Source organism: Balaenoptera acutorostrata, chromosome 3 (assembly GCF_949987535.1).
Source record: "Balaenoptera acutorostrata chromosome 3, mBalAcu1.1, whole genome shotgun sequence".
Classification (NCBI taxonomy): domain Eukaryota; kingdom Metazoa; phylum Chordata; class Mammalia; order Artiodactyla; family Balaenopteridae; genus Balaenoptera; species Balaenoptera acutorostrata.
The window spans coordinates 143,775,767-143,793,300 of record NC_080066.1 but is presented as its reverse complement, the minus strand read 5'-3'; the positions used below and the strand labels follow the sequence as shown (position 1 = coordinate 143,793,300).

Genomic DNA, 17,534 nt, shown 5'->3' with positions numbered 1-17,534 from the left:
GTAAAGCCCCTTTGGACTGCCCGTCCTGCTGTGCCACGCAGCAGCCACTGGGAGGCTCTCTTGACCACCAGTTTTTATCTTCAAGTTCATGCCACAGAAGGACTGGGGACTCTGAAGAGAAGGTAAAGATGTGCTCAGTCTTACCAGAATTTTACACACTCAAGCGTTATGCAAAATCGCCATGCAACCACCACCAGTCTTGTAGTTAACATTGCACGTGATAGGCACTCAAGCATTTACTGAACAGTTGAAGTCGACACTGGGCTGTATGTGCTGCCCTTGACAAGCGGGAAGGTAATAATACAATGCGTGTCTTTAGAATGCCCTTTGCTGAGATGTCCTTTCATTCCTGTGACCAAAATTGGGTTGGAAATTCACACGGGCAGAGTAGAAATATCAGACTAACAGAAATATCTGACTTACAACTGTGACCTGGCCTCTGGCCTTGGCTTGGCTGAGCAAAGTCTTTGTAGAACCTAGGAATAAAAGGGGTGTCAAAAAGAGATGAAATCTGTCATTCCTAACAATTCTTATCACAGCACTTAAACTGAACTAAAATCAAAGATCAGTGCTCTACTTTTGCAGGTTTACTTAGAAAGGCTTTTAACTTATGCTGAGATCGACATTTGCCCCACTAACTGGAAAAGAATTGTTTTGGGAGCCATTCTTCTTGCCTCCAAGCTTTGGGACGATCAGGCTGTATGGGATGTGGACTACTGCCAGATCCTCGAGGACGTTACAGTTGAGGACATGTGAGTTTGTAAGGTTACCGTGAACTTTCTAACCATTTTCCAATACCTCCTTTGCTCTCATAAGGTTTACATTTTTAAGAAATGTTACATTTTATGAAAGGTTACCTTGTGCAGAGAGCTGAAATAGACATAAAATTACAGACTTCTTTCTATCTAGCTGTAGTATAACAATTTGTATTTCCCCTCATTAATTGGTAGGTCTTGATGTGTTATTGTTGTAATATTCTGCTTGATAAATTGAAATTATTTTTCTGGTGGTTTTTGCCAAACATTTTACAAGCTCACTACCAGAACAACATGGTACAGTAAGTAACTTCACAGCTTTCTTAAAGCTGTCTACCAGGTCCAGTCCATTTTTAAGGGGCACATGCCTGGTCTTTGAAGCAAGTGGCCACTGTTAAGGTCTTAGGGCCTCTAGACTACTGACAGGTTATAATTTCAACCTGAGTCACACATTGTGTATTTGCTTTTGCTGGTCTTTTTCTCCTTTTTATCTGAGGTTCTGTTGTTACAGAAACTATGATGTACAGGTAGCCACATATAAAGGTTTCAGATCCCTGTGTTCCTGTCTCCTCCCCTAAAGTCTGCTGAGTTAGGAAACACCTACCTCTCGGGTAGTCCGGGAAGCATCCCTGGGCCCTCACCCAGGGCACTCAGCAAACACAGCGGCACTTTGTGGGGCCTTGAGTTAACTAGGCAGGTTCTCCTCACAGATGGCACGCTCACATTGGCATGAAACGCCAGGCTTCCAATCTGGCTCTGGTGAAGGGCCCCAAGGGTGGGAAGCAGGATGAGCCAGAGAGGTAATTCCAGCAGACTCTCGAAGTGCCCGCTTGACAGTGAACCTGTCTTTGTGGGTGGCATTCAGGATAATGTGAAAGGACACCTCCTGATTATATTGGACAGCAGAGGCCGATCAAGATGGCAGGCAGGGGCAAGAGTTTGTTTTTGTTACCTTTGCCCCTTACTCTAGATAATTCACAATTACCAAAGTGCATATTTACAGCTGAAGCGAGGAAAGTTGTGACTAAGAGAAGGGACCAGTGACTGTCAGTAGCTGTCAAAGTGGCTTTTGGTGAAAATGCCCACTTTGGTGATCATGTAAACCAGGTGGTCATGGTGATATTGCTGGTAGCAATCTTAGCAAACAGTGTAACAGCAGATAATGAATTTGAAATGAATAGAAGTACTTTGGGAAGTTGCAGAAACTAAAGTGACGTTGACCAACACTATCATCAGTCTTTAAACTGGTCCCTTGAAGGAAGGAAAATTTGTAATCGTGAACACCATCCCTGCCATGATGGCAGCTGAAATTTTCTCAGAATCTGCAACTGAGCTGACTGGGGCTCTGGTTCCAGGTACAACATCAGAGAACATGCAGGGAAACGTGTGGGTGTTCATAGACATTGAGCCCAGGAGCATTGGCGGCACTGGCCAGCTATGAAGAAACTAATTCTAAACAACGCTTTTCTGTGTAGAACGGAGAATCACCAGGAGTTATGTTTATAATAGGCTGCTTTTGTTTATGATCTTTGGGAATTGGAAAGCATTACAACAAAGTGTCTAATACACATTTGTTTCATCCCTCTGCTGTTGACTACTATTTGTAATGGTCTCATTTTGAGTCTGAATTGAAAAATTGCTGTCTATCAGCTTTTCCTTAAAACTTTCTAACATCTCTGTGTCTTGTTAAATATATATTTCCCTTCAAAAGAGTACGTTAAACTGAGCAGCTGCTGTTCAGACAGTTTGCTGCGCCTGTAAGTGGTAGGCTCTTCAGCCACCTAGCCATTTAAAAACAGCAAAAAACACAGAAGATGCATATTCTGTAGGCATAATGCTTTTCTTCAGTGATTAAAGCTCTATTAATAGACATGTTAATCCTATGAAGTACTGTATTTCCACACAATTAAAATGTATTAGTGGAGAAAATATAAAAGGGATAGTGAAGTGCATTTATTCCTGTAGTAAATTAAGTCCTGATTAGCTGATTATCAAAACATTATCTGATTTACATTTCTATAGACTTCTGGCCGTATGAACAGGAAATGAATTTTGGAAGTAGGTTCAGTTAGGTTTAAAGTTCAACAAATGAGAAACCTCATTTCTGCTCATACTCTGCTCTCCATACAGGAGAACATGGAGCATTTGTTGATTTATCCAATGGATAAAATATTAACACTTTAAAACCAAGAAACCAAATGTATTGTAAAATAAGCCACTTGCATGTTTGTTTGGGTATTTATCATTTTTATATAATCAACTCTCTAAAGTGATTGCTGTGGAAAGTGGTAAGATTTACTCTAATTTTATATTTATTTACTTAAACATTTGGCAAGCAAATGGCTGGATATGGTCATATAGCAGAAGCCTGCTCCCAGCACTCTACTTTCCCACTTCATTGAATTCGCCCTCTGTGGGCGTGTGCAGTCTGTCCTGGCAAGGGGCGGTAGGTCTGAACATTCTGGGCTGCTCTCCTAACACCGGGGGAAACAACTGCTCTATCAGAGGTCGTATCGTAAAGTGGGTTTAGTCTAGCTGAGACATAATCTTACTGCCTTCCTAAGCTTAAAAAGTGCATCCTGTCCTGTCATGGTGACGACAACTCACCCTAGTAAGGTTTTAAGGTGAACAGAAACTTGCATTATGCCCTTTGACACAGCCCCATGCACGGGGTGGGGGTGGGGGGATTCCCTTTCCCATCGAATGTAGCTTATTTATTTATTTACTTGAGATGAATCCTTGTTGCCTCAAGAGTTTTCCCCCCTCAGAGATAATAGCAGTGGCTCTCGAGGGATCCATGTGTTGCCGTGGTGATGTGCCCACTCCTTGTGTTGGCTCGTCTCCACCTCAGTGAGCCCCTTCCTGTCCTCAGCCGGTGCAAATGTCTGCAAGCTCTTCAGAGCTAATAAACAGCATCCATCATTCCTTTCATGTGATCACTATAGCGGGGCCTTGTGAGTGAGTGTGGAGCATGACTCGTACAGCTGCACTAATGGAACTCTGAAGAATGAGCCCCTGAGTCAGCAGCATGAGTGCATAAGAGGGCCATAACCTCTTCCCCCTTGTCCCAGACTCAAAGTGCTGGGACGCAGAAAGGACCACAAATAGCTGTACCTTGTTTGAACATTAGGGTATTAATCCAGCTGGGTAGCCATTATTTGTTTCAAAACAGTATTTAGAGCCATCCTAGTAGCTCAGAATGGTATTTTTGAAGATAGCCCAGTTGACTAAAATTGTCCTGTGTTGGTTTTGTCTTCTCCTCCTCCCCCAGGAATGAGATGGAAAGGCACGTCCTAGAGCTACTTCAGTTTAATATTAATGTTCCTTTCAGTGTGTATGCCAAATACTACTTTGACCTTCGCTCCTTAGCACATGACAACAACCTGAATGTTCTATTCACTCCTCTTACCAAACAAAGAGCACAGAACTACGAGGTAAGGCTGTGAAATCACTAACTGGGGTTTTCTGTCAGCCACCGAAGCCACATCTGTAGCTAAATTATATTAAGCAGTGATTAGGAAAATGGAAAGCTGTTAACAGTTTGAAGAGCTTATTGACCCGTTGGCCTCATATTTCCTGTGTCTTTTATGGTTTATACAGGGATCCCACATTATAAAAAAAAAAATTGTCTCTTCTGTAACCATAATTCAGAATACTTTAAATCATATTTAATCTGTTCTTAATGGTTTTCCATTTGAACCTCTACACTTACATATAACCATACATGAATAATTTCTTAAAATTGTATCCCTAATCATATGTACCTACATAATCTACTTACCACTCTTAACTGTCTTTTTTTTTTTTTTTAATAATTGATGTTTTGGACTATTTCTACTGTCTTGATATTTTTAATAAATAAATAAATGTATTTATTTATTTATGGCTGCATTGGGTCTTCGCTGCTGCACGTGGGCTTTCTCTAGCTGCGGCGGGCGGGGGCTGCTCTTCATTGCGGTGTGCAGGCTTCTCATTGCAGTGGCTGCCCTTGTTGCAGAGCACGGGCTCTAGAGCGCAGGGTCAGTAGTTGTGGCGCACGGGCTTAGTTGCTCCTCGGCATGTGGGATCTTCCCGGACCAGGGCTCAAACCCGTGTCCCCTGCACTGGCAGGCGGATTCTTAACCACTGCGCCACCAGGGAATTCCCTCTTAACTGTTTTTTACTCAGCTTGCAGTTCGTGTGTGTGTGTGTGTGTGTGTGTGTGTGTGTGTATGTGTATCACAGTTCAGTCCCATGAGTTTATTAGACAAAGCATCCGTGGCTAACCTGAGAGACCTATACTTGGAAGGTATAATGTGGATTCAGATACTGGCTGTAGAAAGTACATGAGTTTTTAATATAAATGGTAACGTACATGGAACAAAGTAATACTTATGGCTTATGATTTTTGGTGGGTATACAGCAAAATTCACAACTGAAATGAACACATTTAAAATTGATACTTTCTGTGGTACCTTGGTGGTACTTTAGAATAAGATGTTTTTCTACCATAATTTATGTGCAAGTGAAATAGCACCTTTCAGCGCTTGTCATTAGACCTCTCCTACCTTCAGCACATACCTACCTGATTAAAATTTTCTTAGAGTATGTAATAACTAATGAAAACTGAATAGAAGTTGAATAGCTGAGTAAACACTGATTTTGCCCAAGTGTATGTCCATTACGTTTAAGGATCACGTGTGTAGGTAACAGATGATATTGCTATTAGGAGCCTATCATTAGGAACCCAATTTTTAAGTAACTCTAAGTTATCAGGGCAAGTTACCCCTTGCCCCAGCAATCTAATCATAGCCCTTAAAGGTTATTACCTTAGGGAATTGTCAGTTAGTGTAGATATCAGCTATCCAAAGTAGCAGTAACTATGAACTATCTAAACGAATGTAGATGTGTGGCTTATCAATGATGCTTTTTTTGTTTTTTTAAGGTCCAAACATTTTTTTTCCCCCCTAATTATACCTATGTTCTACCTGATTGACTTTCCTAGGCCATTTCCAGATTGTGTGACGACGAATACAAAGACGTGTGTAGAGCTGCTATGAGAAGGTCTTTCAGCGCTGATAGTTTCATTGGTATTCAGCGCTCCAATGCCATCCTCTCTTAAGGGAGAAGTGAGGGGTTGTAACATCATAAACCCCTTGAAACAAAGACTGGAGAAATATCACCTCTCCTGCTCAGAAACCAGCAAAGTTAGTATTTTCACCTTAAAGAAAGACATTGAATTCAAGAGACTCATGGACAAGCGAAGATTATGCTCATAGGAAAGAACGGGACCTCGTCAATGTAACACGCTCTTCTGTCCTTTTTATTGTAAACAGAGTTACAAAAACCACTCCAAAGCTAAAAGCTCCCAATCCATGCACAGATATCTGCTCCCAATCTACGCACAGTTATCTGATAGCTGAGAACTATGTGAGGTTTTTTAATTAATAGCTTAAATTTTTAGACTTTAAAGACACTAACTATATAACTTCTATGTTTTTCTTGCCTCTCACTGTCCCATACTGCTGCATATTCCTTTAGAATCAGTGCAGTATTACCATCAAAAAATGGGACTCCAAAAAAAAAAAAAAAAAGAAAAAAACAAAAAAAAGAAAAAAAAAGAAAAAAACAAAAAAAACAAAAAAAACAAAAAAACAAAAAAAGAAAAAAAACCAAAAAAAACAAAAAAAACAAAAAAAGAAAAAAAAGAAAAAAACAAAAAAAACAAAAAAAACAAAAAAAGAAAAAAAAACAAAAAAAAGAAAAAAGAAAAAAAGAAAAAAACAAAAAAAACAAAAAAAACAAAAAAACAAAAAAAGAAAAAAAACAAAAAAACAAAAAAAAAGAAAAAAACAAAAAAAGAAAAAAACAAAAAAACAAAAAAAACAAAAAAAGAAAAAAACAAAAAAAAGAAAAAACAAAGAAAAGAAAAAAAAGAAAAAAAGAAAAAACACAAAAACACAAAAAAAGAAAAAAAAGAAAAAAACAAAAAAACAAAAAAACAAAAAAAAAGAAAAAAAAAGAAAAAAACAAAAAAAGAAAAAAAAACAAAAAAAACAAAAAAAAAAAGAAAAAAAAGAAAAAAACAAAAAAAACAAAAAAAAACAAAAAAAGAAAAAAAAACAAAAAAAAGAAAAAAGAAAAAAAGAAAAAACAAAAAAACAGAGAAAAAAAACAAAAAAAACAAAAAAAAGAAAAAAAGAAAAAAAAACAAAAAAAAAAAGAAAAAAGAAAAAAACAAAAAACAAAAAAAAGAAAAAAAAACAAAAAAAGAAAAAAATAAAAAACAAAAAAAACAAAAAAAAAAGAAAAAAAGAAAAAAAAAACAAAAAAACAAAAAAAAAGAAAAAACAAAAAAAAAGAAAAAAACAAAAAACAAAAAAACACAAAAAAAAGAAAAAAAGAAAAAAAGAAAAAAACAAACAAAACAAAAAACAAAAAACAAAAAACAAAAAACAAAAAAAAAACATGGGACTCCTAACAACTCATAAAGCCAAACTTCGGAACAGACTGTTGTAGCATCGTTAGGTTTTGCAGGGTTCTTCCTCCCTACTATATCATTGAAGCTGCTAGTCATTATTGGCAATCAATTTAAACCAAAAAGCTGCTGAATAACACGTCATCCAAATTCTTTGCAGGCAGTACTTATTAGCATATTAGCATGTTTGCGATCATAAACAGAGAAAGTAGGTTATTTCCTTCTGTTGGGTCCGTGCTGCATTTCTTGTTAACTATAATGGTGCTTCTGATTTTGTGATGATTTTCCTCTTTGTTATATACTTGTATTAAAGGATATTTTCATAATTCCAGCCAACATGGTGGTCCAGTAATTAACAAGCCGGTGATGAAATAGAAGGTGTCCCAAAAGTCTTACAACAATTTTAAGCTTTAATATAGTGTGCTTGGATACTCCAGAACACTGTCGCAGAAGTATAAATGCTAGACTGGCAAAACATCACTTGAAACTTTAATCGAATTTCTTCTAAACTCATTTACTTTTGTACATTTTAAACATTAAGCTTTTATTTTTTTATTTTTTATTTTTTTAAATTAATTTATTTAATGGCGTGTTGGGTCGTTTCTGTGTGAGGGCTTTCTCTAGTTGTGGCAAGCGGGGGCCACTCTTCATCGCGGTGCGCGGGCCTCTCACTGTCGCAGGCTCTCTTGTTGGGGACATAGGTTCGAGCCCTGGCTTGGGAAGGCCCGTGAGCCACAATTACTGAGCCTGCGCGTCTGGAGCCTGTGCTCTGCAACAAGAGAGGCCGCGATAATGAGAGGCCCGCGCACCGCGATGAAGAGTGGCCCCCACTTGCCACAACTAGAGAAAGCCCTCGCACAGAAACGAAGACCCAACACAGCCATAAATAAATAAATACATAAATTTTTAAAAATAAAAAATAAAACAATAAACGCTTAACGTTTAAAATTTACAAAACTAAATGAGTTTAGAAGAAATTCGATTAAACTTTCAAATGATGTTTTGTAAGTTTGTGGCATTTATACTTCTACAAGTATCAAAGCTTAAAATTGCACTAAGACTTGAGGGGATACCTCCCCTCCTCTTTTTAAAATAGTCCTTTGCAAGGCTGGGCTGCTTACCTGCTTGATCACCTAAGTTTCTTTTTTCTAGATTTGGTAAAGGAATTATGAACAACAGTGTTAATTCACATGTAATAAATTGAAAGGAACTGGACCCTAATAGTAGGGACAGGAGAGTAAGTGATACGAAACAGCTTTTCTATCCTGTGTGTTAACCTGGCTGTAGGTGTCTCACTTCAAGTTCTATTTAAGAGGAAACATATAAACCTTAGGAACCCTTACCTCAGGCTTTAAAAGGCAGGGAGGTCCAGTAATCAGTCTTTTTGGAGATTGGTAACGATGTCACCTAAACTTGAAATACTAAAAAAAAAAAGTGTTCTCAACTATGTGAAATCTTTCTCCTCCTACCTTCTCAAATGTAATCCTAGGAATTTTGCCTGTAAACAAAGCATTTCTGGGCCAGAAGTACTTTCTCTCTTTATAGCAAGGCTTCACATTATACTGAGTGCTGCAGGTTCCATCATTTTTAAGGGACAGAGACATAAATGATAAATTATGGTATATAAACTACTACAATCTACCACCTCAAAAAATATTGTTTATGGAGTTTGGAGCTTGGAAATTCAAGTACTGATTGCAGTTTTATTTTGAAAAGAATGCTACAACTTATGTGGTTTTTCTTCCCCATGTTTATATTAAAAGAAAAGCTAATAAACTCTATTAATTAAAATATATGGCTACTGTGTTTGTAACACTTCTCACTATTCACATAACATTACAACTCTGCCTAACTCAAATGTTTTCAGTCAGCTCTGATAGTCGGGCCTTAAAGCATTTTCAAACTAACCATTCATAAGTTGTTTTGACCCCTGCCTTTAGTTAAGATGTAGACATTTATTTCTTCAGCTTACGCTCTTTTCAACCTGAAGATAATCTAGTACACTTAAAATCACTGGCTACAGTGCTCAGTGGCATAATGCATTAGATGGCATTTTTGAATTGTTTGTTATGGTGCCAAGATGGAAATGCACATTGAAAGATAAAAGTAGGTAAATACACAGAGAAAGGAATTACAGGAATACTGCAGAATCAGAACTTGTTTGAGGGTTTCAAGCAATTGAACAGGAAAGAAAATGGAAGAACAGGAAGCAGTAGAATTGTGGTTGCTGTTAAGAGGGTGACTTTTACACAAGCCACGTCATTTGACGTTAACCTGCTATTTCACTTAACATTCAGTTGGAAATATACCAGATCGCTAAAGTTTCTTTTAGACCCTAGCCACTGCACTTGAGCAATATCCCAGCAGTCCTGATAGTATTGCCGTAGTATTTCATCCACCTTAGTTACCTTCCTGAGGTCACATCTTTAACTTTGTTCTTGTGAAGTTGCTGATGAGGAGAAATGATCTGATTTAGTACAGAAGGGGAAAAAAATCTATCACAAGTCACTGTTTATATCAATAGTTTGCACCGCGTAGTAATATGCCAGTTACTAAGCAGAAATGCTGACATATCTCGAGTGGTCGAAGGTTTAAAAAAAAAAAAATTGGGGGTAGGAACATTGGGCATGACTGTAGCTTCAAGAACAAGTTGGTAGAATAAGGGGAATCGCTAAAAATTGCTTTTCCCCTTCAGCTTTAATTCTAGAGGCAATACAGCCATTTTAATAAATGGGAAATTGAGGCAACTTAAGGTAAAAATTTAAACATCACAAAGTAGGTTCTCCAACAAATATGGGGCATGGAAACTAGTTATTAAGAGGGTGGCAACTATGGCATTTTTTTCCAGATTTTTATACCGAGGAAGGGTTTGTTCCCTAAAGTAGTAAGACTATAAAAGAATATCTGACTACCTGAACTCAAATTTTACTTTTTCGCTTTTTAAAAAAAATTATTTTTCTCTATTGGAATACTGACATCTGTGCAATTTTAACTCTGGTATACCGTGAACTGAACTTTATTCTTTACAAGGAAAAGACAAAAGTTTGAAATGTATGTTTGAACCAAATTAAATTGCCATTTTTGTATGTTAAATTCATGTGGTTGACCCTAAGACAACTTCTTAGGGCCCAGTGTTTCTGGTTAAGAGAAACTTTTTCCACCCTGTATCAGATTCCATCATGACCCTATTCTTTCACATTTACTCCTAATGTACCCTGTATGCCCATTATTGAAATTCAACAGCACTAAATCCTAGTTTTACAACAGGTCAAATTTCATTTCTTAGTTTTCCCATTCTATAAAATATACCATTCCTTGATTTTTGAAAAATGCTGAAGCCAGTATTTACTGGAAAACAATTCACTCTGTATTCAGGTTATGCAATGTTTTTGGAAATGTTTACCTATAGCCTGTAGGTTAGCTAAAATCTTTCATCACCCAAGACTTCTCTCTAACCACATGTAAAATGACTACGACTGTTCCCTCACCCAGAAGCCGCATTCTTGAGTATAGAGCTATTTGGTAAAGCACTTGACAGCTGGTAGGGGCTCTCCCAGGGGTAAGTGCTAATTTCGATGCAGAATCTGTAGATTACACCCAGCATCTATCAAGTTAAGGATTAGATCACCTAAAATCTTAACTGTTAGCCACTCACCAGCCTGGCCAGCCTGACACATGGGACTCCTAACAACTCATAAAGCCAAACTTCGGAACAGACTGTTGTAGCATCGTTAGGTTTTGCAGGGTTCTTCCTCCCTACTATATCATTGAAGCTGCTAGTCATTGATAATAAATAGAAACTGATGAACGAAGAGTGGAAGTGCTCAAGAAATGCCATAAAGGAATAATTCCTTTACACAAGGAGTAAAAGTTTCACTTGTGTGAAAAGTAAGAAGGGGGTAAAAAATCTGATCCTAGAGTTTAGTACAAGGTAAAAAGATTTAAAACATTTCGTTATCAACCAGTGACGCTGAGTTCTCTTAACTAGTGACTTCACTTTTTTTCTCTAGGGAGAATTTGCTAAATTTATTTCACTAATGATTCTATTCTATTCTAAGAAGTTTTAGTTTAATAATGCTATAATTTTTTAAGGACTCCTGTCCTCACTACTTTATACTGCAAAACCGATTTCTCTTTAGAATTTTGCCAGAATATCCTAAAAACCCAACTTTAGACTATAAGCCATTTCCATTTCCTCTATGGTAGGAAGGTTGTATTTATTCTAGGAGGATTGCTCAAGGATCAAAACTATAGAACAGCTTTTAATATGCATATTTTGGGGGAAATGGAACAATATTTTATAAAGAAGATTGGTCATGTGCTGGAAATGGCATTAAAAAGCAATCTAAATGATGAAGTCAGTGCAACCCTGGAGGCTGTGGCGCTGACCATGAAGAGTTTATTGAATTCTGAAGATTCTTCTTCATGCTGAGAAGCTTTATCTGGCTTCTAAACTGTAAAATTCATTTTAAAAAATTTACCTCTTTTATGGTCACTTAAAGGAAAACAAAACACGACATAGGATTTGTCACATCCAGTTTTGCATCGTTCTTTGATACCAGCACTAATGGAAAGAAAACCAGGGAGGGAGATAAAAAGGAGACAGATGGTTTCATGAAAGCCAAGGATCAGTCATGGAGTCACTGCAGAAAACAGAAACCACTCTGACTTTTCCCCCCAAAATTATTTAATACAGAGAATTACATGTATACAAAATGATTGGAAAGTCTTTGTGTGGGAGCTGGGGCCAGCGTTGGATGAATGTGTGCAAAGACACACCACTGTAGATGAGATCCGAAGGTCCAGAAGTTGCTCCTACTGCCATTGAGCATTTCTTGCACAGCCACAGCTGCCTCTCAACTTCCACAAAACTGATAAATAGGTAATGGAATGTTTTTTCTGCCCCACTCCTTGAACTTGCTTACCAGCAGAAATAGCAGTGGGAAGATGGTCTTTTCTCCTTTAATTTAAACTTAATGAGAATGCATCTCTCTTTGGTGCAGCTCAGTTTACATAAAGCATGGGGCTCAAAGTGTAGTTCTCCAGATCAGCAACATTAACATCACCTGGAAACTTGGTAAAAATACAAATTCTTAGTCCCAGGCCAAACTAGAAACTCTGGGGGTAGGTCTAGCAATCTGTTTTTAAAGAAGACTTCCAGGTCACTCTGAAGCATGCTAAAGTTTGAGAACCATTGGCCTAGAGAATCCCAGCCTCCAAAAACGAGTCTGGAAAATAACAGTTTTATTTCTACTTCTATGGAACAAGAAGACATCAGGAACGGGAATGGATACCAAGTGCCAATGACTGTACCCAGCAAAAGAGCATGGCCAATGGTGTCAAAAGCTTCAGTGACATGTGGAATATGATGACAACTGAAAAGAAGTGTTGAATCTGACACAAGAGAAGAGTTTCCATGGTGAGGCATAAGGGATGAGAGATGGAATGATATAAAAATTGATTTATAGTAGATAAAGAATGAGCACAGAGGATTCTTACCGTCAGTGTGGCTGGGCAATGACGAGGAGAAATGGGTTTTAGCTTGAGCTCAAATCTTTCACTTCATCTTCACGACCTTGTTTGAGCACCACCCTGCTCCATTTCAGATACTTTAGTTGCTTCTGCAGCTAATTAGCTAAGTTTGTGGAGTGCTTTTTTGGATGACTTAATTTCAAGTTCCAAGGGAGCACAAACTGCAATTTACTGTACATCTGCAATTTAGCATATGCTTATAATTTAGTGTATAGTTATATTCTAATATGTGCCAGACACTATGTTAGGCCCTTGATATATGTTATTTTTAGTTCTTACAACCAGAATGTAAGGCGGGTAAGAAAATTTAACTTATTTGTCTTGGCCACAGTCTGTCTTGTTCCTCCAGATTTTGAGGTCTTTCCACTCTTCCATTATTTTCTTTCTCTATAAAATTACTGGCTTCACAGGCATGTGTTTTTTAAATAGAAGTATGATTAGAAAATACATAAAGGTATGTTTTGAGAACATATAAGGTTTATTTCATTGTTTGAATTCCACAGAATGTTTTAGACACCGACTTATACACATACTGGATTAAAAATTTAGTTTTAAATGCTTGATCTTCGTACCTCCTTTGCTGCTAGGAATTATAGCATTTCTAATTAATGTAATTTTATTCAGTAACAAAGTATTCCTGAACTTTTTTCTGGTTATAAAGCATATGCTGTTTTGCAAAGTCCAATGAAAGCATTTCCTCTAAAATCAGGAAGAAGACAAGGGTGCCCACTCTTGCCACTATTATTCAACATAGTTTTGGAAGTCCTAGCCATGGCAATCAAAGAAAAAGAAATAAAAGGAATCCAAACTGGCAAAGAAGAAGTAAAACTGAAACTGTTTACAGATGACATGATACTATACATAGAAAATCCTAAAGATGCCACCAGAAAACTACTAGAGCTAAACAATGAATTTAGTAAAGTTGCAGCATACAAAACTAATACACAGAAATCTCTTGCATTCCTATACACTAACAAAGAAAGATCAGAAGGAGAAATTAAGGAAACAATCCCATTTACCATTGCAACAAAAGGAATAAAATACCTAGGAATAAGCCTAAGGAGGCAGAAGACCTGTACGCAGAAAACTATCAGACACTGATGAAAGAAATCAAAGATGACACAAACAGATAGAGAGATATGTCATGCTCTTGGATTGGAAGAATCAATATCGTGAAAATGTTAAAAAAAAAAAAAGTCTACAAATAAATGCTGGAGAGGGTGTGGAGAAAAGGGAACCCTCCTACATTGTTGGTGGGAATATAAATTGGTGCAGCCACTATGAAAAACAGTATAGAGGTTCCTCAAAAAACTAAAACTAGAGTTGCCCATATGATCGAGCAATCCCACTCCTGGGCATATATCTGAACAAAACTATAATTCAAAAAGATAGATGCACCCTTATGTTCATAGCAGCACTATTCACAATAGCCAAGACATGGAGACAACCTAAATGTCCATCGACAGATGAATAGATAAAGAAGATGTGGTACGTATATACAATGGACTACTTCTCAGCCATAAAAAAAGAATGAAATAATGCCATTTGCAGCAACATGGATGGACCTAGAGATTATCACACTAAGTGAAGTAAGTCAGAAAGACAAATACCATATGATATCACTTATACGTGGAATCTAAAATATGGCGTGGGATGAATTGGGAGATTGGGATTGACATATATGCACTATTGATACTATGTATAAAATAGATAACTAATGAGGACCTACTGTACAGCACAGGGAATTCTACTCAATGCTCTGTGGTGACCTAAATGGGAAGGAAATCCAAAAAAAGAGGGGATATATGTATCCATATAGCTGATTCACTTTGCTATACAGCAGAAATTAACACAACATTGTATATAAACTATACTCCAATAAAAAATTTTTTAAAATAACAATAAAAAGAAGAAATTTGGCTTTACTTTCTTACTAGTTCATCAGGTTTACACACAGCCTATTAAGAAATTTGAACAAATTAGATTAAATTAAAAGTTAATTGACCCTTGAATGTCAGCAGTGCCTCAATTTTCTCCATCTAGTGAACTTTTTTCACTTATCAGATAGAAGAGCAGAGATTTTTTTACATGCTACCCAGAGGTAAATAACTTACCTCACAGCAGCTGCACCCCTTGCTTCTCCAATCCTTTTTGGACTCTTCCCCCAGTGGCAGCCATTGGTGGCTCTTTTATGTCATGTGATGTCTCATATCATTCTTGGTTCTCTTTATAGCTTTATGATCTCTTCTTTCCTTTAGCTGCCTTAAAATATATATATAATCAATTTAAGCCTGGCTGTTTCTCTTGACTCTTCCCTCTACCCATTTCTCTGATCAGCACAAATAAGGCCAGGAACCAAGTGGTATAAACATAGGCTGCTCTTTAGAAGAGAGGCCTGTGACCACATTCCCTTTTACAACCCATCATAAAACAAAACATCCACGGCCAAAGCATCAAGTATTTCTTTTCTGCTAGAAATTATAAAATTCATTATTTGTCTAATTTACTTTTATAACAAGATTTAAACAAAGTTAATGTTGATGAGAATAAAATCACTTATACCAAACCCTATGTGTCAATTTGACATGATTTTTAAAATGTAGTTAACATTGGAATCTACTGTTAGGAGATTCAGAAGTCTTCATTTTATTGTATAATAATGTATAATTTAAATACTCATAATAATCCCACTACTGGGCATATACCCTGAGAAAACCATAATTCAAAAAGAGTCATGTACCAAAATGTTCATTGCAGCTCTATTTACAATAGTCAGGACATGGAAGCAACCTAAGGGTCCATCAACAGATGAATGGATAAAGAAGATGTGGCACATATATACAATGGAATATTACTCAGTCATAAAAAGAAACGAAATTGAGTTATTTGTAGTGAGGTGGATGGACCTAGAATCTGTCATACAGAGTGAAGAAAGTCAGAAAGAGAAAAACAAATACCGTATGCTAACACATACATATGGAATCTAAAAAAAAAAAAATGGTCATGAAGAACCTAGGGGCAAGACGGAAATAAAGATGCAGACCTACTAGAGAATGGACTTGAGGACACGGGGAGGGGGAAGTGTAAGCTGGGACAAAGTGAGAGAGTGGCATGGACATATATACACTACCAAATGTAAAATAGATAGCTAGTGGGAAGCAGCCACATAGCGCAGGGAGATCAGCTCAGTGCTTTGTGACCACCTAGAGGGGTGGGATAGGGAGGGTGGGAGGGACGGAGATGCAAGAGGGAAGAGATATGGGGACATATGTATATGTATAACTGATTCACTTTGTTATAAAGCAGAAACTAACACACACACACACACACACACACACAAATACTCATAATGATTTAAAATCATGAAGTTTCTAAAACCAAATTTATAAATGATTTTTAAATAACACTTTCCCTTTCTCATTAGCTAAGATATCTTCGAAACAAACTTTTCATAAAAGAAACTTCATTGCAAGAGATGAAGAATGAGCTAGAAAGTTACAAAGAAAATAATGTGCAACAGTCATTCCAGATAATGTCCCTGAAAGATGATATCAAGGACCTAGAAGAACTTATTGTTTCTCTAACCAGAATTAAATCTTTGAAAAACACCAATATTCAGAGTCTTGAAAGAGGCAACTGGGATCTAACTAGAAGAATTATAGAACTAGAAAATCTTCTAAGGTAGGGAATTTTCTAGTTTGTTTTCAAAAATGTCATTTGTCATAAGCTTGCAAATAGTATATGAACCTCATATCCTGATTGATCACAGAATTTAAATCTAATGGAATTTTACATACAGACTCAAAATTATATTTTAAAAGAATATTTTTTACTGAGATATAATTTTCATTTCATTAAAATTCACCCTTTTGCAATATACAATTCAGTAGTTTTTAGTATATTCTCAAGGTTGTGTAAGCATCACCACTCTCTAATTTCAGAATGTTTCCATCAACACCTAAAGAAACCCTACGTCTGTTAGGAGTTACTCCCCATGCCACTCTCTCCAGTCTCTGGCAATCTAATTTCTTTCTCTGTGGACTTGCCTTTTCTGGACATTTCATATGAATGAAATGATACATACAATATACGGCCTCTGTGTCTGACTTCTTTCATTTAGCACAATGATTTCAAGATTCATCACTGTTGAGCATGAATCAGTACTTCATTTTTTTTTATGGCTGAATAATATTCCATCATAAGGATACACCACATTTTATTTATCCATTCGTCAGTTGATGAACATTGGGTTGTTTCCTTTGCAGGGGACTTTATGAATAAGCTGCTATGAACATTCTTCTATGAGCTTTTATATGACTGTATGTTTTATTTCTTTTAGGTATATGCCTTAGGAGTAGAATTGCTGGGTCGTAAAGTAACTCTATGTTTAACTTTTTGAGGTTACTTCTGAGCAACTTCCAGGCTGGTTTCCAAAATCTTTTAATTTTGATGAAGTTTATCTTTTTTTTTTTTTTTTTTTTTGTCATTTGTGTCTTTGGTGTTATATCAAAGAAACCATTGCCTAATCCAGTATCACAAAGATTTACATGTATGTTTTCTTTTAATAGTTATTGTTTTAGTACTTAAATTTTTGTCTTTGATCCATTTTGACTAATTTTTTAAAAATTTTATTTTATTGAAGTATAGTTGATTTACAATGTTGTGTTAATTTTTTTGTACAGCAAATTAAGTTATACATATACATGTATTCTTTTTTATTTACTTTTCTATTATGGTTTGTCACAGGATATTGAATATACTTCCCTGTGCTATACAGTAGGGCCTTGTTT

At 36.6% G+C, this 17,534-nt stretch overlaps 2 protein-coding genes and 1 long non-coding RNA gene across 7 annotated transcripts in view; 2 read left to right on the top strand and 1 right to left on the bottom strand.

The window, feature by feature from the left end:
• Positions 1–6,161, top strand: part of LOC130707710 (cyclin-Y-like protein 1) — a 48,941-nt gene extending 42,780 nt beyond the window's left edge. For 3 of the 5 annotated variants that reach the window (XM_057544253.1, XM_057544252.1, XM_057544251.1), the window contains exons 13-15: positions 586–752; positions 4,027–4,189; positions 5,740–6,157. In XM_057544253.1, the coding sequence (XP_057400236.1) occupies positions 586–752; positions 4,027–4,189; positions 5,740–5,856 (447 nt within the window). In that variant the 3' untranslated portion in view covers positions 5,857–6,157. Of the gene's footprint in view, positions 1–585; positions 753–4,026; positions 4,190–5,739 lie in introns of all 5 variants that reach the window. The other 2 variants (XM_057544254.1, XM_057544250.1) reach the window with 1 other exon arrangement.
• LOC130707571 (coiled-coil domain-containing protein 170-like) overlaps positions 1–17,534 on the top strand; it is a 108,863-nt gene that overhangs the window by 68,003 nt on the left and 23,326 nt on the right. The window contains exon 5 of the mRNA XM_057542700.1: positions 16,169–16,425. Coding sequence (XP_057398683.1) covers positions 16,169–16,425 — 257 coding nt within the window. The remainder of the gene's footprint in view (positions 1–16,168; positions 16,426–17,534) is intronic.
• LOC130707713 (uncharacterized) lies at positions 7–1,639 on the bottom strand. Its single transcript, XR_009007728.1, has 3 exons — positions 1,360–1,639; positions 424–476; positions 7–111 (listed from the first exon to the last, which is right to left on the bottom strand). It is a non-coding gene; the product is annotated as an uncharacterized LOC130707713 (long non-coding RNA).